Below are 23,102 nucleotides of genomic sequence, written 5' to 3'. Positions count from 1 at the left end.
AACACAATTGAACAGAATTGAACACAATACTGCAGCTAAGGCTGGACCAATGTTTTATAAAACTTCAACAGGTTTTCCAATTCTCTATTGATCAAGCTCCAAACTGTGTATGCCTTATTAACCACTTTCTTAACCTGCCCTGCCCTGCTACTTTCAATGATTTGTGCACCCACACCCAAGATTCCTCTGCTCCCAAGAAGAAATAAATATCAGTTCCACACCCTCCCTGAAAGTACTTGCAAGGAACAGGTCACATAGTACAATGGTAAAGTTAAGAGGGAGATACAAGAGACTAATCTGATTCACACCGATCAGCCTAGCTTCTCTTATACATGACTAGGGGGATAAAAGATCACAATTATTCCCAACATTTCATTGCACTAAGAATTTCCAGCTCTGGAACAAAACAAAAATGAATGAGAGGAAGGATAAAATGATACAACTTCGCCCTCACATACCTGCACACAAATGTTGCTGTCACGTTCATCATAAGGAAAGTTGAAAACTTCAGAATAGACACCCATCTATAATGAAATAAGCTGTGTTAATATTTATGGCATTGACACAGAAACTAGTACATAAAAGATTTGAGCATTTCTCAAGCTATTTCAAATCTTTCTCTGTACTAATTGATACCCAATGACATCACAAGAGAACAAAATGCAGTGGTCAAGATATTGTGCTTGAGAATCAGGGCCATGGTAATAACTGGTTAGGCACTGCACTTTCTTTTGTCTGCAAATGTGCTGCCCAGGGAATGGAAAAAGGCCTGGTGTTATACCCCTGTTCAGGCTAATGCTTGGCACAGGCCTGGTGATCAGCAAGGTGTTTGTTTGGGTGAAGAGGTGTGTGTGTGTGTGTGTGTGTGTGTGTGTGTGTGTGTGTGTGTGTGTGTGTGTGTGTGTGTGTGTGTGTGTGTGTGTGTGTCCTTCCTCTCTCTCTCTCGCTCTCTCTCTCTCTCACACACACACACACACACACACACACAAAGGTTGGAAGGATGAACGGTGGAGGTTACCTTAATGTTCCAGTAAAGCACTGTGAAGGCCTAGTTATCCCAGCAGTGCCCAGGACAATGTGGCCTAATTTCCAGTGCAATGCTACATCAAATAGAATGACCCAATTTGCTGCAATTCTGATGCAGAAATCATGTCAGTCACAGAAGCACAACGTGTACTGGGGAGGTCTTAGATAAATTTCCAGACTGATGTAAAACAGCCCAGAAATGGTCCTTACTAAAATTCACTTTGGGCTAGCCATTCTCAGATGTGCAGTATTGAAATAATATACAACTTAATTTCTAAGTTGTTTTTATTTTCTGAAAGTGTTCAGTAAATTAGAATGGATATAACTTCCCATCCTACAGTTCTATTGTTGCATTATACTTATGATATCATTCCACAAACTGAACAAACAGGGGAACAGGGGGAGGCCATTCAGTCATTCAAGTCAGATCCTCCGTTCAATGATATCATGTCTGATTTGTGACACAACTTCTTGCCCAAATCCCTGAGTACCCTTGCTGAACAAAAATCACCATCTTAAATCTGAAATTAACATTTGAGCAAGTATGAAGTGTAGTTTGTAGAAAACTACAAACTTCTACCATCGTCTCCACAGTGAAGTGTTTCTAATCTCAGTACTGAGAAGGTAGCTCTAGTTCCAAACTGCCCAACCAATAGAAATTGTTTCTCTTGATCTTAATTTCTTGAATTCCATTTCCAGAGTTGCTTAATCTGTCAAATTCCCTTTGTAATCTCCACAGACAATTACCTTTGACTTTCATACATGATATTCTATCAAGTTATCCCTAGTTTATAAATCTGGTGAATGGTTGCAGGTCTAACACACATCCTGGAGGGCACCAATACCTACCCACTTTCCCATCTCTCCCAATGTCCCTTCTCTCTGCCTCCTGCTGTTTCTAATACAATGCCTTCAGTTCTATGAACTTGAACATCACATGACAGGTATTTTATTATGTGCCTTCTGATAGTGCTTGTAAACAACAACTATTGATATTTGCTTGTCCATTTGTTAATGCTTCAGAAAAAAATTAAAAACAAGTTTGTCAGCCATTGCATGGACACAAGAACACACAAAAAGGAACAGGAGTCATCCACTCTGAACCTCAAATTTGCCTTGCCATTGAAAATAATCATAGTTGATCTGCCCTAGGCCTTGCCTCCTCCTTTGTGCCGCTTCCCCACAGCCCTCATAGTACAATCTTTTAAAAATTTACATTCTTCCACTTTAAATATCTCCAATAATTTAGCCTTGACAACCCTCTGGGATACAGAATTCCAGACATTCATCACCTTCTGTGAGATGAAATTCCTAAATCTCTGTTTTAAACGATCACCCCCTTATCTTATAACTATGTCCCTTTGTTTGAGATTCTACCTTGTTAAACCCCTTTAGGGCCTTATATGTTTCAATAAAATTACCTTAATTTTTTTCCAAAATTTACAAATACATGCAAACTAAAAATTTTCAAGTCAATATGAACTCACTGTTCCTGCAGTAATATACAGCTCCTTTATTGGTTCACACTTGTTGGCTGCAGTCCTATTGCACAGAGCCATCTTGAATTCTGCTTTGTCTTGAGTCACAAAAGTAAGCTGCAGTTTGTTCAGCTGCTCAGTGATACTCATGTTCCAAGCTGTAAATAACCACGGTTATTCATGAGTTACAATTGTGTTAGAGTAGCTCTGAAAATTATATACATGGCTTTCGGCCAGGCTTTACCTCATCTGCGACCAAGGATCTTGCATTCTGAATCAACTCCCCAGTCCTTACTTAAAAGACTTTTTGGTGGATGTTGTGATTGTGGGATAGCATAAGTGCAAAACATCATTCTCGGTGAAGTCAACAAAAATAGAAACATGGAGAGAAGTAAAATTGGCTGAAAGTTCACTGTCACCCAATTACACTCTCACGCAAGGCCAAGTTATATGTCATTTGCACACACTTTAAATGGAACAGGTTTTATCATGCATAACACAGTATGGATGCAATAGAGTGAATTACACTCTTCTGCGTGGAAATGATTCCAAAAGACCTTTGCATCCTTACTGGGAAGCTGTTGCCACTTGCCAGAGCTCCTTGCAAATGAATCATAATCAGATTTATTATCACAGACACATGTCATAAAATTTGTTGTTTTGCGGCAGCAGTACAGTGCAAGACATAAAGACATAAAAATTACTATAAGTTACAAAAATAAATAAATAGTGCAAAAGAGGAATAATGAGGTAGTGTTCATGGGTTCATGGACTATTCAGAAATCTGGTGGCAGAGGGGAAGAAGCTGTTCCTGAAACATTGAGTGTGGGTCTTCAGGCTCCTGTACCTCCTCCTTGATGGCAGTAACATGAAGGTGGTGTGTCCCGGGTGGTGAGGGTCCTTAATGATGGATGCCACCGATGGAGCTGGCTGAGTCTACAACCCTCTGCAGCCTCTTTACATCCTGCACATTGGAGCCTCCATACCAGGCGGTGATACAACCAGTCAGAATGCTCTCCATCATACATCGATAGAAATTTGCAAGTGACTTTGGTGACATACCAAATCTCCTCAAACTCCTAACGAAGTAGAGCCGCTGGCGTGCCTTTTTCGTGATTGCATCAATGTGTTGGGCCCGAGATAGATCCTCTGAGATGTTGACACCCAGGAACTTGAAGCAGCTCACCCTTTCCAATGCTGACCCCTCAATGTGTGTTCTCCCAACTTTCCCTCAGTGCACTGAGGTGCTCCAGTGTGATCAGCAACATTGAAAAATGTTCCAGAAAGAAAGTTACAACCACCAGTTTGCCAACATGATATTCCACCCACCAAATAAGAGGAAAATGAAAGGACCCAATGGTGATCATTAACTCACTGCAGAACAAGTTCTCGTGACTAGACAGCCCTCACATAAACAAGTGTATACCTTTTAGGTTTTTGGTCCATTTCCATTTTATAAATTAATGGACACAGGAGTCATGTGACAGACATGCCCTTTGAACCATCCCATCATTTTCTCACTCAAACCATGTTTACAACACCCACAGTCATCCATTAATGAGCTGCATATTTTGAATAGTGCATCCTGGATATGTTTTCTTTTGTTAATTGTTCTCTTTTTGCACAGCATGGTCTACAACATACAGATGCTTTGTTTGTGGGGAGATTCCCTTGCCTCGGGTCTAAGCAAGAAACTAATTACTGGCAGCTTTCCAATTTGCTAACAAATCTCTGGAATTACCCACCCCAATACAATCTTCACTGCACAACAGCACAAAAAAATTACAGAATTGCCCGCCAATCAGTTCAAAACTGAGAGTTTAACTTGGGTGTCAGGTCAGCAATTTGAATTGTTGTTTTCAATATATTTACTGTTAGAAGGGCATCCATGGTCCCAAATCTCAACAAATGTCAGCAAGCCATTCAACCTTAGAGGGTATACCAGCTAAAGTGAATACTGTCCTTGGCCTATATCCATGTGGAGGGACATCCCACTGATATTTTATTATTTTATATTTCTCAGAATACAGAAAGAGGCCATTTCACTCACCAAGTCTATGCTGGCTCTCAAACTATTTCCTTCTGTCCCATTCCCCTCTTATTTCCCGACAACCTAATTGTATCTCACATGCCTCTCAGTTCCTTGTTGATTCTCCTGCCACCTACCTACACAAGGGGCAATTTTGCAGTAGCCAATTAACCTACCAGCACTTCCCTGGGGAGCGTGAGGAAAATGCAGCACCTGGAGAAAAACAATGAGCACATGAAGAACATGCATACTCCACACAGACAGCACCCCCGGCTCGAAGCTGGGTCGCTGTACGACAGCAGCACTAACTGCTGCACCACTCTACCACCAGATAATGGAGGACAACTCTCGAGAATCACATTTATGGCACAGAAAGAGACCATTCAGCCTATCACATCCATGTTGGCCAAACAGAAACTTTAGATTAACTCCACTTCCCAGCTCTTGTTCCATGGCTCGGTAGGTTATAGCTCTTTAAGTGCTTATCCTTTGTTGAGTGAAAGGTTTTCTATTTCAAGCCCGCTCTTATCCTTTGCAAACTAATTTAAATCTATGCCCCCCTAAGTACTTACCTTTCTGCTAAGGGAAATACGTCCTTTGTTTATCCTGCCTGGACATTTCATAATTTTATAGATCACAATTACATCTCCCCTCTGTCTCCCTCATCTCAAATAATAACAAGTCCACTCATAAATGCAATTCTCCAAACTTTCCATCATCCTGTTCTGCTCCCCCTCTAGTGCCATCACTTCCTTCTGTTAACATATCGATTTCAAATGTATTAAGTTGCCTGTTGTTTTATGTACACATTTCACCTGAATTTGTTATGTGGATTTCTTTCAATAAAGAAAAACGAAAGGAGACCAGAGTGGAGTATAAATACGGCATGGACTAACTTGGCCAAGTTCCTGCTCCATATAATCTTCTTAGATAGTCCATCAGGATTGAGGATGATATCCTTCCATTCCAGTTTTGTGGGTTCTGAGGTGGCTTGTGAGGCCAATCTGGGAACTGCAGACTCTTCTACAGGCAGGGCAGATGGCTGACAGGGCAGGTGAGTGGATAGTTTGTGAGATGGTGCACTCTGTCTGCTGAGCACAGGGTTTCTTTGTGCTCCCAAGGCTTGGATTCAAGGTTCTGTCCCGAATGCTCATTTTTCACTTTGAGCTTTTATGGGCCAGAGATTCACGGGAGTCAGTGGGGATGTTGCATTTATTCATGGAAGCTTTGAACACACCCTTGGCTCTTTTTTTTCTGTCCAACTGATAATCTTTTCTGTGACAGAACTTGGAATAGAATGTCTGTTTTCCATATTGCTCATTTATCCTTCTAATGAATTAGGACAATTTTGTAGACACAGAATTGGTGATATCTTTCCAGTGCCTTATGGTGCAGTCCAAGCCCCAGAAACATAGAGGAGGGCAGGGATCACTATTGTCCATGAGCTCTGCACTAGGTCTGAGGTTCCAAACCTCAAACAACCTTCTCCCCAATTGACCAAGGACTGTGTATTCCATACAATCCCATGTAAACCCAGAATCTGAATTGCAGGTGCCCAACTTGCTATACCTTGGTTGATGCACCAACTTTTATATGGTCAGGTTACTTATAACAGAGCAGATCAGAAATGAAACCAGGGATACTTAGGATCAGCATGGCTCAACCCCACCTTTACATCACATTCTGAGTAAAGTTTTCTTAAAATGTAAATTTACCTGGTAAATATCCATAAGCAAAAGGACATCTGACCCAAGAACCTTTGTCAGTGGTAAACTGGAAAATGTTAAAATATAGTACATATGGGTTAGGGTTACATGCATACATCAAAACAAAAAGATGTCAGATGTCTGTAAAGGGCACATGTTTTTACATTTGTACTGATGAGGCAAAGGAAGCTTAAACCAGCATTCAAGAACAGTGAAGATTCTCTTCCCTTTAAAGGTAGTTAAACGTACAAAGATTTTTCTAATTTCCATCTTTGCCAGTTTATTCTCAATTCTGTAGATGATGAGGAAGCGAAACACACTCAGATAGAACATTCAGTATGTTATAATTCAAAAGACTCCAACTTTAATCCTGACCCTACACTTAGCTCACTGATCTTGAAAATCTGGCGGCAGTAGGTGCAATAATATCCACTTCAGTCTTCTCTGCTTCGATATGATAGAAAGAAAATCAGCTGGTGTTATGAATGGAAATTAAGATGAAAGTTTGGAAAATGCCTTACCTTTATGCAGAGCTTTGGATGTGGATCTATGCGTGAATACGTGACCTATACACCGAAGATATTGAAATAGTCAATATTATTTACAAGAATTAACTTTTGATTGTTTCAAAGAAAATTCAACTCTATACGAGGAAGGTAATACAGCCCATCTTAGTTCTTCCCTCCAGAGTAAACCCAAATTTCCCTAAGTGGAGTATTTAAAGGTTTTCCAGAGAATTCTCAGAATTTTACCACCATCATTCTATCTATCGTTAATTCCATGTATTAGTCCCTTTTTATAGGAGGAATAGTTCCTAATACAAATCTGAAATTGGCCTTTTACTGCTTCAACATCCTGGTCTAATTAACTACTCTTGCCATGTAGTAGGTTTAAGATCTCAGATTGCTGATCAGGTGAAAAGTTCTATTATTGTGTACACAGCATACACAATGTTATAGGCTATTCTACAGATAGTCACAGTGAAAACTAAAACCCTTCCTCTTCCGAATCCCCTCTCTTCCAACTTAGGTGGCATGGTGGCGCAGCTTGTAGAGTTGCTGCCTCATAACTCCAGCAACCTTGATTCAATCTTGACATTGGGTACTGTCTGAGTGGAGTTTGCACGTTCTCCCTAGGGGTTTCCTTCAAGTGCTACATTCCAATGATGTCAGGTCACTAGGTCCATCGGCCACCGTGAATTGTCCCCACTGTGTAGGTGAGTGGTAGAATCTGGGGAGAGTTGACAGTAACATGGAGAGAATAAAATGGGATCAATGTAAATGGGTGCTTGAGGGCTGGTGTGGACTCGGTGGGCCAAAGTGACTGTTTCTGTGCTGCGTGGCTCTGTTTGTGACTCTATGACTATGGTGGAATGTAATTCAGCAGGTCACTGTTGCAAAGGGCTGTGGGGAAGGCAGCAATTTACACAAGATACTCTGAAGTGGAGGAAACATTTTTATGTGATGCCAGTGTGTAAAACCACAACTCTTTGGATCATTTACAATTTTTGTTTGATTAGCTAAAAATTACAATTACTACAGAGGACGATTTCTAAATTGCAAACAAGGATTTTAGGTTTCATTTTACTCACATTGCTTCAAAACCAGAAACCTGGACAGTCATGAGCAAGGGGACATGGTGGTGTTGTAGTTAGTGCTGCTGCCTCACCCCTTCAGGTTCGATCCTGACCATGTTATATTTATCAATTCCCTTTTGAAAGTTGAACAATTCTTCCATTCATTCCTTTGAAATTATTCTCAAATATCTTTCCTCCAGTTACTAACAGATCAACTGGTAAACATAATTTCTCTTCGTCATTTTTTGAAATCACATTGCTTTTAACTTCTAACTTCATTTCTTTACCTTGTGTTGTACTTTGTGGAAGGAGTTCTGTAGATCAATGCAATTCTCATTGCTTTCACTCATCCAACAGAGGTTTACATTAACATCAACAGGGCAGGATGGTTCCCATGACAACTCCTGCAATTTGTGATTGTATGTTAAGCCATTCCATAGTTCCTCTGTATCTGAGGTCAGATATTAGAAATAGGATTGAAAAATGTTTGATACTACTGATTAAGAATTGTTAAAATATTGTGCATACAACCATTCCATCCCCACAATTAAAGTCAAAGTTGAGTTTATTGTCATATGCACAAGGACATGTATGCACAGCTGCAATGGAAAACTTACTTCAGCAGCATCACAGACACATAGCATCATAGAAGCAGCATTAATTATGCACAATATTTTGCAAGAGAGAACACAATTAGAACAAAACAAAAACAAAGTCCATTTAATTGCAAACTGATCGAAGTGGTCAGAGTGTTGTTAAACTGTAGTGATTAGGGTTGTGCCGGTTAAATTCTTTAACATAAACCTTAAAAGATACCACACCCACTGCAACACAATGATTGTATTCATTCCTGATTTGTATCTTTGTCATTTCTTTGGCTTTAATACACAGTATGTGCCAAAATTCCTTTATACACGAGTTAACTGAAGCAATAACTCATTTATCTTTGGAGATTAAAGAATAGAGTTTCCACTCTAGGCACTGTTGGGAAACGGGACCTTGATCCATCATGAATGATCACAGAAAGCACAGACAAAAGTTATTCTGGACATAATCCATCTGTGTTTTAAACTCATTGACCTCTTGAAAAAGATCTAGCATAATTTGCATATCAGGCATGGGCAAAGTTAAAAAATGAGTGCATCACATTAATTTCTAATTGGAACCCATTGATGTAGTCAATCACAATTCCCACCCATGTCCAATTTCACCCCTGCTATGTTTAACTCAAATACACATGAGAACTATATATTTTTTAAAATTCTCTGACTTACAGTTTTTAAATGGACAAAGTTGGATCCTCCTAGCATCAGGAAGTGCTGACCAGCCCTAGAAATATAATAAAGATATATTCCGAGTTCTCAAACAGAAAGAGAATACAAAATAATTTACATTGGAAGCCAAATTTTAGCTGCAATAATATGGGAACCTGAGGAGAATATTATTGAATGGAACTTGCTAGGAAATGTCAGCAGTTCTGCACTAAATTCTTAGCAGTTACACAACAAACATCTGCTGTTTACTTCCCCATCCCCAGGTGTCATCAAGTTCAGGAATCCGTGATTTTTAATAGTTTTTGAATGCTCTCAGGTGTCAGAAACATTCAGAAGCTTTCAAAGTTCTTCAAAGTTTGACAGCCAGCAAGTCTTGTGGGGCATGGCTTTGCCAGCTGACGAAGATTTTTCAGCTATCTTACGGTCAGAGCTTGCTTTGGTTCACCCATATGATGGTATTACAACTCACAAACCTTCACTACAGTGCAGAGCCTTGCTTTTTTCAGATCAGGATGGTACTTATCTAAAGGTCGATACTGGGGGAATGGGAACTGGAAGTGAGGAGAAAATTGTAAGCTTATGGCTTTTCTATATATCCACGGCATGTTTAAGGTACTCGCTGGTGCCTGGAAGTTCTTGTCCAAGAAAATTTAGTTGGCTTACAAATTTTTGTTGCATAATATTGAGGGTTTTAACTAGACCAAATAATGCAGCACAAGATTAAATAAAGTGAAAATGAAAATATATACACTGAACCTTTTCAACATATTCTAATATTGAATCTATTGGAATACTTTTATAGTCTCAGCACATTGTACTTCATTAAATAGCTAATTTAGCACTCTACATTATTTATATTTTTTAAAATAATCTTCAGATAAATGTTGTGAATACACCACAGCAGCAGTCCTACCTCAATGCATAGGCAGGGCAATATCTGAGAGTACGGTAAAGTGACATTTTTGAGGTCTTCTACCTCAATCTGCAAAAGAAAACATATTTTTAGCAATTTCACAATGACCATAAAGTATCAAAATATTTGAAGGAAAAGGGAGTCAAATGGATACCCATGAAATTCACAATGTGGGAAAATTTGGTGCAGAACCTGGATATGTTGAGATTCTCCCAGTTTTCCCCTGGTCCAATGGTCAGTGGGCAGAAATTCTGCCTGCTTCTATCTATGTAAAAAGGACAAGCTGTGGGAAAGAGGGAGCTCTAGGGATTCCCCAAAAAATTTCATCTTTAGTATGCCAGCAAGGTGTCACTGGAACACATAGTTGTTTATCCTGAGATGTTGTGAATTGTTTTTAACCTGTTTAATTTTGTGACTCAGACTGAGCTGTACAATCAATTTTGATCTCATTGAATGGCCAAACAGATTGAGGGGCTTTATGGCCTCTGCCTGCACCTGTTTTTAATGTTCTTTTCTGTTTTACGTGTTAGTGGACTGTGGTATTTGATACTGTAAGGGCTCCATAAGCTAACCTAATGACATCATTGCTACACTGATGCTAAGGCTAGGAGGTCCATGTGACATTACTCCACCTTACAAGAGCTCATCAGTTTTCCATGAAAAAATATGCAAATATTCCCATGGTCTATTGAAAGCAAGTAGCCCAGGTTTGGTGCCAGTTCCACTATGCTTAAACCACCAAAGCAGTCTGCCCATATATTTTGTGGCCTATGTTTACAGGAGAGATGAAATTTATATTGAAGTAAAACAGTGAACAATTACCAATGCACTTGTTCCCAGATCTTCACACGTAAACCATTTGAGGCATAAACGCACATGGTAGGCGTAATCTTCAAGGAAGTCAGAAGCTTGGACTGATAATGTCTTCTGGCTTTTGTCAATATCATAGTCTAATTTACCAACTGAAATAAAGTAAGTCAATTATAATTAAATTGTTATTGAAATCCTAAATGCTGAATTGTCAATAACTTCAGTGTGTCAACAACTCTTTCTAATATCAGAAAAAAAACTCTATATACATAATATCCAGTTTGATAAATATAATTCATACATAATAAAAGCAAACTTTCAGTGATGCACATATTTTCATTTTTTATGTATTATATCATTCTTTGCCACAATGGCAGTGAAAATTTTGTTTTTATCTCTTTGCTGCCTAATTCCCCATACACTTCAATGCTAAGCTTAGACATGCCAATATAACGAAGTACTAAGCCACAACCAAGTACTTCTCGACATGGAGAGCAGGCAAAAACAGAATTAGTCTCCCCAGCAACATTGAATGCTTTAAAAGAGAGAGTAAAGTACATATTCCCTATCAACCCTTAAGAAAATGGTGGTAACACTGAGGGACATCTGGAATTAAACATAAAGAAAGTGACTAAATATCCAAGCTTGATGACATGAATTATATAATATAGTCTAGAATATTACTGTACCTATGCAAGTTGGGATATTTCGTCCAATATCTTTGTCTGTACAATCTAAAATTAGAGAAATGTCAGTTAAATTCTTACTATACCAACATTTTTTGCAAGAATTATGGGTACAGCAATAATATTTTAAATTAATGTTTTTGTTTTGCTTCCACTTTAAATCAGAAAGCTAATTTAAAAAGTTTTACATGCACCAATAAAAGGTTGTAACTTTTTGCTGTCCCAAGGCTAAAGAAGGATTTTAACTCCTAGAACTGATTTAATTTCCAATGCTGATAGCTGTCTGGCAGGGCAAGGATCAAAGGTCAGAAGGCTGCCTGTCAGGACCATGAGCGGAGTCAGCAGCAGGTGCCTGGTTTGAGAGTGCTGGGGGTGATGGTTTCTGGGAATGTTTTAAGGTCCCAGGCTTGAGGGAGGTATGGGTATGATGGGATTGCTGAGAATGATGGAGTGGAGGAGAGCAGTTCGGGGCTGAAGAGGTGTGGAATTTCTCTCAGATTAGAACAAGTAGTACTGCAGGATGGGTGTCTGAACTCTAGCTATTAAAAAAAACTCAAAACAAAATGAGTTTCTTTTTTTGTTTCAATAGGTTGCTTTATAAAATAAAAATTTTTGAAAATTGGAGGTTGAGCAACAGGAGGTCCAGGAACATTACCCATATTGAGGGGAAGACCTTTGGACTAGCCTCTGAATGACTGTTACTAAACTGCCAGAAGCTGTGGAGCTTTCTTCATCAGTGTGAAATTTATGATACTGAAGACAGTTGGCACACAATATACTTACAAGCTGCCTTATGGTCTGCTTCACACATCTAGCAACCTGGATAATATTATTGGTGTTTCAATGAATGGTGATCAACCTGAGTCATCAACTGTTTCTTTCTTCACATATGCTACCTAACCTGCTGAGTATTTCCAGCATTTTCGTTCTGATTTCATGTTTCTACAAGTTGCAGTGTTTGCTTTTCAAACACCATCAGTGTCCTTGTTTATTCAAATTGCAGTTAATTCCCTGAAGTGAAAATAATAGATCCGAAAAGCAAGTTCATTAATTTATATGGCACTGCTTCCCCCATGTTGTCAATAACTCCTGGGATTATGCTTTTCATAATATTCATTGGTAATGTTTCCACAGTCTAATTTTAAAGACATTTTAAATATTCACCTACACAAAATTTCACCCAAAATTCAAAGGCAAGATTCAGTCAAAAGTAGAAATAATTTTAAGTCATAGTTAGTGTTCACAAATTTACACCATTGACACAATCAATAATAACCACATCAGCCTCATTCAGTGCATTATTAAAGGACAGTTTGGTATTAGATAATGCACAAAGTTCATGTATTTTTTACCTTCTACTCGATGCTCTTGTTTTAGAAGGACACCACAATAGTGAGGGATTGTTTTAATTGTTACGGCATTATATTCAGCCATTGAAGTACTGAAGCAATCATATTCAATAAACACCTGCAGTGAAAGAATTACAAACATTACAGGTAATTAACTCAGTTGAATATATCAATGAAAACAAAATTTCATATTCTGTTTGGATTAACTCTGTGTGAAGTAAAAGTTCCAGAGAAGTCTGGAAATTTAGACTCGAAATTCTTTGATCTTAAATATTTGCCAGACTCAAATCAGCTATTCTCAGATACACATCTGAAAGCAACAATGTCAATCAATTATCATAACTGGAAGATAGGAGGAAGAGGAGGAGGAGAAAGCCACACAGCCCTTCGATTTGTCAGCCAGTTACCTAGTTTCTGGTTGATCAACAATTTAACGCCTTTTACTTACCTTGGCAACGCATCACCTAAGACGCTTGCCTAACAAAAAGTGGCCTAGCCAGAGCAGCGTTTTTGGAAACAGGTCCAGATTCTCAGTACCACTTGTGTGAAAAGTGCTTTCTGATGTTAATATTAAATGGTCAAGCTATAAAATTTCGAGGTTATGCCTCATTATTCTGGGTTCCCCATCAATAAGAAATATAGTTACCCACCATGTATCCTATGAAATCCTTTCATCGTCTTTCAATTCCTCAATTAAATTTCCCTTTAATCTTCTGTCCTTAAGTGAAGCCAAGGTTAATCTCTATAATGTGACATAATTCAACCTTTTTATTCTCTATCATCCTTTTCCACATTCCTCTTGACATGAACACAACAGCAAGTCATGAAGGCCAACAAATCTGAAAAACTCAGGGTCCCTCCATCAAATTTATTGACTGCATAAAAATAGAACTTCCTCTCACAAACCTGTCACTTGTAAGGACTTTCTCCCTGTTCCTTTGCCGCATCTGTTCCCATGATGAGGCTTTCCATTCTAGGACATCAGAGATATCCTCCTTTTTCAGTAACCGGGGTTTCCCTTCCACCACCATCAATGCAGCACTCACCCATATCTCCTCCGCTTCACGCACGTCTGCTCTCACCTCCTCTCCCCCCCACATAACAGGGACAGGGTTACCCTTGTCCTCACCTATCACCCCACAAGCCTCCACATCCAACACATCATTCTCCGCAACTTCTGCCACCTCCAACGAGATCCTACCACCAGGCACATCTTCCCCTCACCACCTCTCTCTGCTTTCTGCAGGGACTGCTCTCTCCGTGACTCCCTTGTCCACTCGTCCCTCCCAACTGATAACCCCCCAGCGTTTATGCCTGCAACTGCACTAAGTGCTACACCTGTCCCTACACATCCTCCCTCACCACCATTCAGGACCCTAGACAATCCTTCCAGGTGAGGCAGCGCTTCACCTGTGAGTCCGAGGGTATCATTTATTGCATCCAGTGCTCCCAGTGCCGCCTCCTGTACATCGGTGAGACTTGACGCAGATTGGGTGACCGATTCGTCGAGCACCTCTGCTCCATTCGCCACAACAGCCAGGACATCCCAGTAGCCACCCACTTCAATTCTACATCCCACTCCCATACTGACATGTCTATCCATGGCCTCCTCTACTGACACATTGAGGCCAGATGCAGGTTGGAGGAACAACACCTCATATTCCGCCTTGGGACTCTCCAACCTGATGGCCTCAACATCCATTTCTCTAACTTCCGGTAACCCCACCCCTTCTTTTTCTTGCCCCCCCCCCCCAACTCCTTTGCCTTCCCTTATTCCTGTGGCTCCCTTCCCCCACCCTGATGACCTGCCCATCTCCTCTCCTCCCCTCCTCTGTCCTTTATTCCATGGTCCACTGCCCTCTCCTACCAGATTCTTTCTTCTTCAGCCCTTTGCCTCTTTTTGTACCTATCACCTCTCAGCTTATTACATCATCACCCCCCACCTCCCCCACCCACCTACCTTCCCCCTCTCACCTGGACTCACCTATTACCTATCACCTGCCTGCGTGTGCTCCTCCCCCTCCCCCCACCTTCTTATTCTGGCTTCTGCCCTCTTCCTTTCCAGTCCTGATGAAGGGTCTCGACCCGAAACATCGACTGTTTATTTCCCTCCATGAGGGAAATTATTTATTGCCTGACCTGCTGAGTTCCTCCAGCACTTTTTGTGTATTGCTCCAGATTCCAGCATCTTGAGAATTTCTTGTGTCTCTCAAACTGGTATTTTTTAAAGCCAGCAGAACAAGTAAATAAGAAATGTAAAAATGCATACTAAACTATAGAGAAGGAATAGAGTAAAAAGCAAGATAGCTTTACTCATCTTCAGGTAAAGCATCAAGTTTAATTCTGGACAGCTCAACCAAGATGAAAAAACTTTGGAAAAGGTGCAAAGAAGATTTATTGAAATGAGAATATGGATGAGAGTCTTCAGTTATATGGAGAGACTCAGAAAGATTAAAAGGAGATTTAATAGGAGGTATTCAAAACTATTATTTGATGAACTAAAAAAACTATTATTTCAACTAGTGGTTGGATTAGTAAGCACAATAAAAAAAACATGGCAACTAGCAAAAGATGAGGAAACATGAAGCAGGGTGTCATGGTTTGGAAGGTTCTGCCTGTCAGGGGGTGGATGAAAATCCAATGTAACTTTTGAAGGAAATTGGACATTTTCTTGAAGGTGGAAAATTGTTGTAGCTATGGAGAGAGAATGCAGTAATGAGACTAATTGGAAAGCTCTTTCAATGGCCCAGGAAGAATAGATTGTGTTGACCCTCATTTGCCGGATGATTCTGTGAATTGTAATAGATCATAGAATGATGTACAAACCATTAAATATTAGACCCAGACATCCTGAACCTTTACTGAAGGATGCATTGTACATATTGATGAGGGGAATATATCCATATCGTTCAAACATTATTTTATTTTTCCTATCTGGCACAAATTCCAATATATATTTTCAAATGTCACCATTTCTTTTTGTATTTGCATCATTTGCAAACTTTCTCTTTTATTAAAAAACACCTTTACACCATTACTGTTCATTGATACATCCCCTCTCCCTTCACTCCCTATGACCCAAGATGCTACTCCCCAGCCTACAGCCCAGTTCACCGCAGTCTGCTAACGAAACATTCAGCAAATCCGTAATGATCAAGAATAGAATGAAACAGATGCCGGATCCGGTTATTTTTGAATCTGCAGGTTCTTTCAGGAGTCCAAGAATGAGTTGAAAACAACTTGGTGGTTCACCAAGTTTTATTGGAAAAGTTTAAAACAAAGAAACAGTCACCGAGCACATGGCACTAGTTTTACAACTAGGAGATGAGCCGAGACAAAAGAACTAAAAATGAGTTAGTGGGAGGGGGAAGAGACCAAGAGAGAGATTAACAAAAAAATGACTCCTTTTATACCTGAGATAAGAGATGCTCCTTAGCTAACAATAGTCCAATCAGAAAACCTATTAGATACCTGTGGCAAAACCAACCAATCAGAAAACACGTATTCACCTGATGGACGAACCAATAAGATAAAAAGCGGTTATACCTTGTACAGCCACTTGAGGTGTATTAAACACTATACATGTCAAAAAAAAAACTACTTAAAACAGTCGAATCCAACACAGAGAAATCTTCAAGTGGCAGATCTTTCATTGCAAACACTTAAGGCAATATCACCAAATTCTTGCCAGGATTATTTTAAGGTAAGCACCTTGGGAATACCATCTTTAAAAGAATCCAAGGCGAGAATTTGACCCAACAACATTAAGTAGTGCCAAACTTGACCATTAGGAACTTCCTTATTATTAACAAGTTTTTGGCATGACTAATGAAAGTGCATTGAAAAGACAATATGTCAACACGGATAAAATCACAATGCAACTTGAAAAAAAGTCTGCACGATAAATGTTAAGCTCCCTTTTGTATGGCATTTAACAATGTCTGAAACTGGTGCTGAAATTTGTATTGATTCATTCATCTATAAAACTGCTCCATAAAAGATGAGGTGTGGCTTAACCTTTTGTAATTAGTCCTCTTTCCAAAGCTAAATGTCAATATCTTAGTTTTGGATATTCAATATCCAAACATGTAGTAATTAAGTTTTAGTATCAAAATCAAATCAGGAAGTTCAGGTGAATCTCTGAATTTTACCGTGAGGCATAATGGATCTAAAGCTTTGGTTGGGATCGCAGTAAATATACAAAGTCAGATCCCATCCTATGATTTTTGGAGTAAAGCTTTTATATTGTTTTGTACTGCCCCACCTTTGGTTATGTAATTCAGATGAATTATATGTTGTTAATTGTACTGCCAAATTTTAAATAAATTCAAGAAATTCCAAACAGTGCCAAATTTGGATCCATTCAGCATTACAAAAAAAATTCTCATTTTCCCTGTCCTAGCTTATCTTCGGGTTAATTTCAGTCATCAAGAAGATATTTTCATTTCTTTCTCAAAATATATAGCGCTGACAAGGACTGCATTTATTGTTGAACTCCAGTTGCACCAAGAAGAAAGTATAGGGTCCTGTATCATTGCATGTGTGTCATGTTCAATGAAAACTTCTGATATAACAGAGTTTTTCAGGGTCCTGAGCAAAATCCCTCCCTCAAATAACACCAGCAAAAGCAAATGTCCTGTTACTTATGTAGAAATGGAGGCAATTGTCTACTGAATTTGCCCATAAAACAGTCACTTTATTGCAAGCTACGTGAAGGGTTTTCTGACTTGAGATTCCAAGCTTGAACTAAACCCAGTTCACTCCCCACTGATAACTGACATAGAGGCAGAACACTATGCAGTATCTGGGAATTGCGAGACAGTTGTGAGTTTATCCTGGCTCTGTATTCTCTGATCACTTGCCATTAGTTGCTCTTAGCTCATTCCTGCACAATTATGGTTTATGTTAAGTCGCTTGGCAGTTAAAGACACATTCCTGTTCAGCAAAGTCAAATTATCTCACTAAAATGGCCAGTTAAGGATACTGATAGCCCTGTATACATGTTCCAATAGCTGCTTTCAACATCCATACATGGAAATATCTTATGTGGCTAGGAGGAGCAAAGTCAAAATTTGAAACCTATTTTCACAGAGATATGCACATAAAAATTATTCAGCTACCAATTTACATAGGAATATATGTGCATTGACTGTCTCCTCATTTATACAGGATATGTCTTAATTAACCTTACTCACCTTCTCATTTATGTGATTGTAGTTAGAATTGTTCTTAATTTGTTTTTAAATTAACAACCTCTGATATTACTGACATTTATTCCAAATTCATTTCATGTCAATTTGACCCAATGGCGGACTGAGCAATATCACTATAGTTACTGAAAGTTATCGAGCTGTCATTCTTTCTCCATGAAGCCAACAGCTGTTTTTTGGGTGGTGCATATTCAACATTGGCATCAGCAGCACACCAAGGTCACGTGGCCTCAAGAAATTGCAGATGAGGCCTGCACACAGTGGACTGGGCAGCCAATTCTGACGGGAGTTTGACAGAGCCACTGAACGTTTGATAAGTGGCATCCAATAAGGTATGTACTGGTGAATGCCAGGTTGGACATGGTTCAATAATCAATGGTGACTGTCATAACCTACACCAATCCAAAAAGTAAAGAACTATAAATATCTGCTCTCATCCTTCATATCTCAAACTATTTGAGGAGACTTTAATTTTTTTTTGAGCAGAAAATTCTTTTTTCTTTTTACTTCATAATCTTTCCACCTTTTGTCTTCCCTCTTTCATATCCAATTTGTCTTTTGCCCAGTCTAATTCATCCTCCTTATGATCTAGGATCAAGTGGCCACATACCCTACTCCAGCTCCCATTTATTATGCCCTAGTTCTTCTGTTTATTTCACAATCCTTGGTTAAAAAAAAATATGAAGTCAGATATTGACGACACTAACCCTCACATGAGTTCCTCAGCAGAATGTGGAGAGTCTCTCTTCTTAGAGTATAGCAGTGTGGTCTCCACAGGTGGCAGAGCTTTCAACAGTGCAGTGAAGAAGCCCCACCCCCAATCACCTCCAAAGTATCTCACAGCAAGTACTGCTCCAGCTGTGCCAGCTGTCAAAAGTGTCTCTGGTAATCTCTGACATCCCAAATTATTTAAAATGATTAAAAAATTAAAAAATGAAACACAACTTTTGAAAAATAAAAGCTAAAAACATGCAAATAAAAAAGTTATAACACAAAATAATTTAAGAAAGGAACTCAACTTCCCCTTTACTTTCTTCTCTGCAGTCTTGCAATTCTCATTGAAATCAATGGGGTTACAAATCCCGTTACAGACTATGTCTTACATGGGCCAGGACATGGGAGCTGATTCCTAAGTGGTCTCCAGATGAACTCCAGCAACACAGCATCTTTCCTGATATAGAGGCCTCTCTTGCTAAGTACATTCATGACTTCTCCATTTGACTACACACTTGTTGAAGTCCCAACCTTGTGGGCATTAAAGCAGTTAAGTTTCAAACTTTAACCAGCTATACCTTAGCCACTATGTGTCCCATTATTCACCAAGATTCCTAATGTTCTATTTTTTTTGTTTCCACTTCCAGCCATCAAAAATCCGTCTAATAGCAGGACAAACTAATTGAGCTTTCAATTTTATAGCAGAATACCATATGCAATAATTTTATACCTTGTTTAATCAATTTCAAGAATTTAACACATTCAAACTTACAGGTTGTGCAGCAAGCTCCTTATAATTGTGCTTATTGAATTTCACAGTTAAACATTGGTATTGAAAGGTGCTCATTGAAGAGGAGCATATCTCCACGCCACGAATATGTTCTGGAACATAAGAACAAAGAAATATAAGACACTTTGGTAATGAGAGAGAAGGAAGTAGTATTCTCCTCAAGGTTAGCTTTTGGCTTTGTATAATAGAGGAGCCGATATGTTATGAGATTTAAGATAGCACGTACATTATTTCATTCCAAAAGAGAGAATTTACCTACCCATATTTAGCCAGTCCTCAAACACTTGCTCAGTTCTACAGGGCTATTAATTTGCACTGGAATCAATACCTTGGCTTCAGCAGCTAAGTGCAAGAATCCTCAGTACACAAAGACTTGCTTAAAATTTTACAAAATGAAACATTTCCTCTTTACCCATTTCCCTAATGAACTAGTACCTACTACTGCTGTGTTTGCTTTACAGAAAAGATTATAACAACAAGACTCATACATATCTCTGTACAAACAACAAGTAATACACTTGTCAAAAGCTCCATCCTCACATAACACAATCAGGAGAATAGGACACAAAGTGGAGCTATCCAGCCATGGACTTACTAGATAGTGGAGTAGACAGACCTGAGGGCCACACTTACTGTCACTGCCCTTTTTTCCTTTTCTCCCTATTACTTTCTTCATTTGAGGTACAAATATCTCTCTGAATGCCTTCAATGCTACTCTACAACTGGCTAGAACTATAGAACCATAGAAACATACAGCACAAAATAGGCCCTTCGACCCACCATGTTGTGCCGTCCACCAAACCACCATCACACTATCTAACCCCTTCCTCCTGCATATCCCTCTATCTCACATTCCTCCATATGCCTATCCAACAAACTCTTGAATCTGTCCAATGTATCTGTCTCCACCACCACCCCAGGCAGTGCATTCCATGCACCAACCACTCTCTGGGTGAAAAACCTCCCCCTGACATCTCCCCTCAACCTCCCACCCATAACCTTAAAGCCATGCCCTCTATTCTTGAGCATTGGTGCCCTGGGAAGGAGGTGCTGACTGTCTACTCTATCTATTCCTCTCAATATTTTATATACCTCTATCATGTTTCCTCTCATCCTCCTCCTTTCCGGTAAATAAAGCCCTAGCACCTTAAGCCTCTCCTCATATTCCATACACTCTAATCCAGGCAGCATCCTGGTAAATCTCCTCTGCACCCTCTCCAACGCCTCCACATCCTTCCTATAATGCGGTGACCAGAACTGAACACAGTATTCTAAGTGTGGTCTAACTAGAGTTTTGTAAAGCTGCGTCATCACTTCGCGGCTCTTAAATTCAATCCCACGATTTATGAAAGCTAACATCCCATAGGCCTTCTTAACTGCTCTATCCACCTGTGAGGCAACTTTCACTGAACTGTGAATATGAACCCCCAGATCCCTCTGCTCCTCTACACTGCCAAGTACCTTGCCATTTACCTTGTACTCTGCCCTGGAGTTAGTCCTTCCAAAGTGTACCACTTCACACTTCTTCGGATTGAATTTCATCTGCCACTTGTCAGCCCAGCTCTACATCCTATCAATATCCCTCTGTAAGCTCCAACAGCCCTCCACACTATCCACAACACTGCCGATCTCAGTGTCGTCCGCAAACTTACTAACCCAGCCTTCCACCCCCTCATCTAAGTCATCTATAAATATCACAAAAAGTAGAAGTCCCAGAACCGATCCCTGCGGGACACCACTAGTCACTGCCCTCCAATCCGAGGGCACTCCCTCCACCACAACCTTCTGCTTTCTACAGGCAAGCCAATTCCTAATCCACACAGCCAAGCTTCCCTGGATCCCTTGGCCTCTGACCTTCTGAAGAAGCCTACCATGAGGAACCTTATTAAACGCCTTACTAAAATCCATATGGACCACATCCACTGCACTACCCTCATCAATCTTCCTCGTCACCTCCTCAAAGAACTCTATCAGGCTTGTGAGGCAGGATCTTCCCTTTACAAAGCCATGCTGGCTGTCCCTAATCAGTCCATGATTCTCTAGGTGTTCATAGATCCTATCCCTTAGAATCCTTTCTAACAGCTTACCCACCACAGACGTGAGACTCACCGGTCTGTAATTCCCTGGACTATCCCTACTACCTTTTTTGAACAAGGGGACAATATTCGCCACCCTCCAATCCTCCGGCACCATCTCTGTGGACAACAAGGACTTAAAGATCCTTACCAGCGGTTCAACAATCTCCTCCCTTGCCTCTCGAAGCAGCCTGGGGAATATCCTGTCAGGCCCTGGAGATTTATCTGTCTTGATATTATTTAACAACTTCAACACATCCTCTCTCTTGATATCTACAACCTCGAGAACATTACCCTTAACAGCACTCCCTTCCGGGTCATCAAGACCCCTCTCCTAAAAAAAACTTTTTAGGAAGTACATGGCATTACATGGTGGTTTAGAAGTAAGTACATACAAGCGTAGTGCTTTGGACAGTATTCATTATGCTTCTTTCCTCCTCCTCCCCCCATGGTGTACTGTACTATAGACCACTTCACCTACCAGCAAAACCCAACAACACTGAGGAAGCACAATTCAAACCTGTAATAAATTTATTTGGACTACAGACTTCAGCACTTGAGTAGATTGTCATAATTTATTCATACATAAATATTCTAATTAGATTACCTTTGAATCTTCATCATTAAGGAATTTAAAAATAATTTTCTTGATAGTTTCCACATTAAATTACTTTGGAAACATGCAAAGTATTTCAGAGTATTTACTGGCAACAATGTCAGGCGAAGGGGTGGGGTGGGGCATATGGCTCATTGCAAATAGTTATTTGTGCATCAAAGAAAGTCATTTTCTTTCAAAAACAGAGTCTGTTTAAAAAGTGAAGGGAACAGAAACTACAGCATCTTTTCTCAAGGAAGCCATGTCATGGTAGTGTAGTGGTTAGGGTAATGCTATTACAGTGCCAGTGACCCAGGTTCAATTCTGGCCGCTGTCTGTAAGGAGTTTGTACGTTCTCCCTGTGTCTGCGTGGGTTTCTTCCGGGTGCTCCGGTTTCCTCCCACATTCCAAAGGCGTACAGGTTAGGAAGTTGTGGGCATACTATGTTGGCACTGGAAGCGTGGCAACACTTGCGGGCTGCCCCCAGAACACTCTACGCTAAAGATGCATTTCACTGTGTGTTTCAATGTACATGTGGCTAATAAAGATACCTTAATTTACAAAAATGCAATGAACTATGTACATAAAATCGACCACTGTCACGTGCATCAGCGTAGTCATCAAGCTGGACTGACAAGACAATTGCCCAATCTGCCACTCTGGCTGGCTAAAACGCTGCCAATATATTCTGCCTAGTTACATACATCTGAAGACCAGTTAAACGTCTGTAGGAGTGCATAAGTGGCTAGAAACAGCTGCTAATGCTGCTTTCACAAAAGTTTATACAAAGGTCACTGGGGGGAGGATGGAAAAACCAACAGTTTCTTCAATAATGTGAAATACGATGCATAATTACTTTTCTGTACATGGA

At 39.9% G+C, this 23,102-nt stretch overlaps 1 protein-coding gene across 1 annotated transcript in view; it reads right to left on the bottom strand.

Moving 5' to 3' along the window:
• Window positions 1-23,102, bottom strand: part of LOC127580463 (putative interleukin-17 receptor E-like) — a 36,302-nt gene that overhangs the window by 6,174 nt on the left and 7,026 nt on the right. The window contains exons 4-14 of the mRNA XM_052033969.1: window positions 19,544-19,653; window positions 12,851-12,965; window positions 11,502-11,546; window positions 10,825-10,964; window positions 10,003-10,071; window positions 9,090-9,144; window positions 8,103-8,266; window positions 6,761-6,805; window positions 6,249-6,306; window positions 2,514-2,662; window positions 459-524 (exon numbers count right to left, since the gene is read on the bottom strand). Of these exons, the coding sequence (XP_051889929.1) occupies window positions 459-524; window positions 2,514-2,662; window positions 6,249-6,306; window positions 6,761-6,805; window positions 8,103-8,266; window positions 9,090-9,144; window positions 10,003-10,071; window positions 10,825-10,964; window positions 11,502-11,546; window positions 12,851-12,965; window positions 19,544-19,653 (1,016 nt within the window). The remainder of the gene's footprint in view (window positions 1-458; window positions 525-2,513; window positions 2,663-6,248; window positions 6,307-6,760; window positions 6,806-8,102; window positions 8,267-9,089; window positions 9,145-10,002; window positions 10,072-10,824; window positions 10,965-11,501; window positions 11,547-12,850; window positions 12,966-19,543; window positions 19,654-23,102) is intronic.

This window comes from Pristis pectinata, chromosome 19 (assembly GCF_009764475.1).
Source record: "Pristis pectinata isolate sPriPec2 chromosome 19, sPriPec2.1.pri, whole genome shotgun sequence".
Lineage (NCBI taxonomy): Eukaryota > Metazoa > Chordata > Chondrichthyes > Rhinopristiformes > Pristidae > Pristis > Pristis pectinata.
This window is presented reverse-complemented; position numbering and strand designations above follow the sequence as displayed.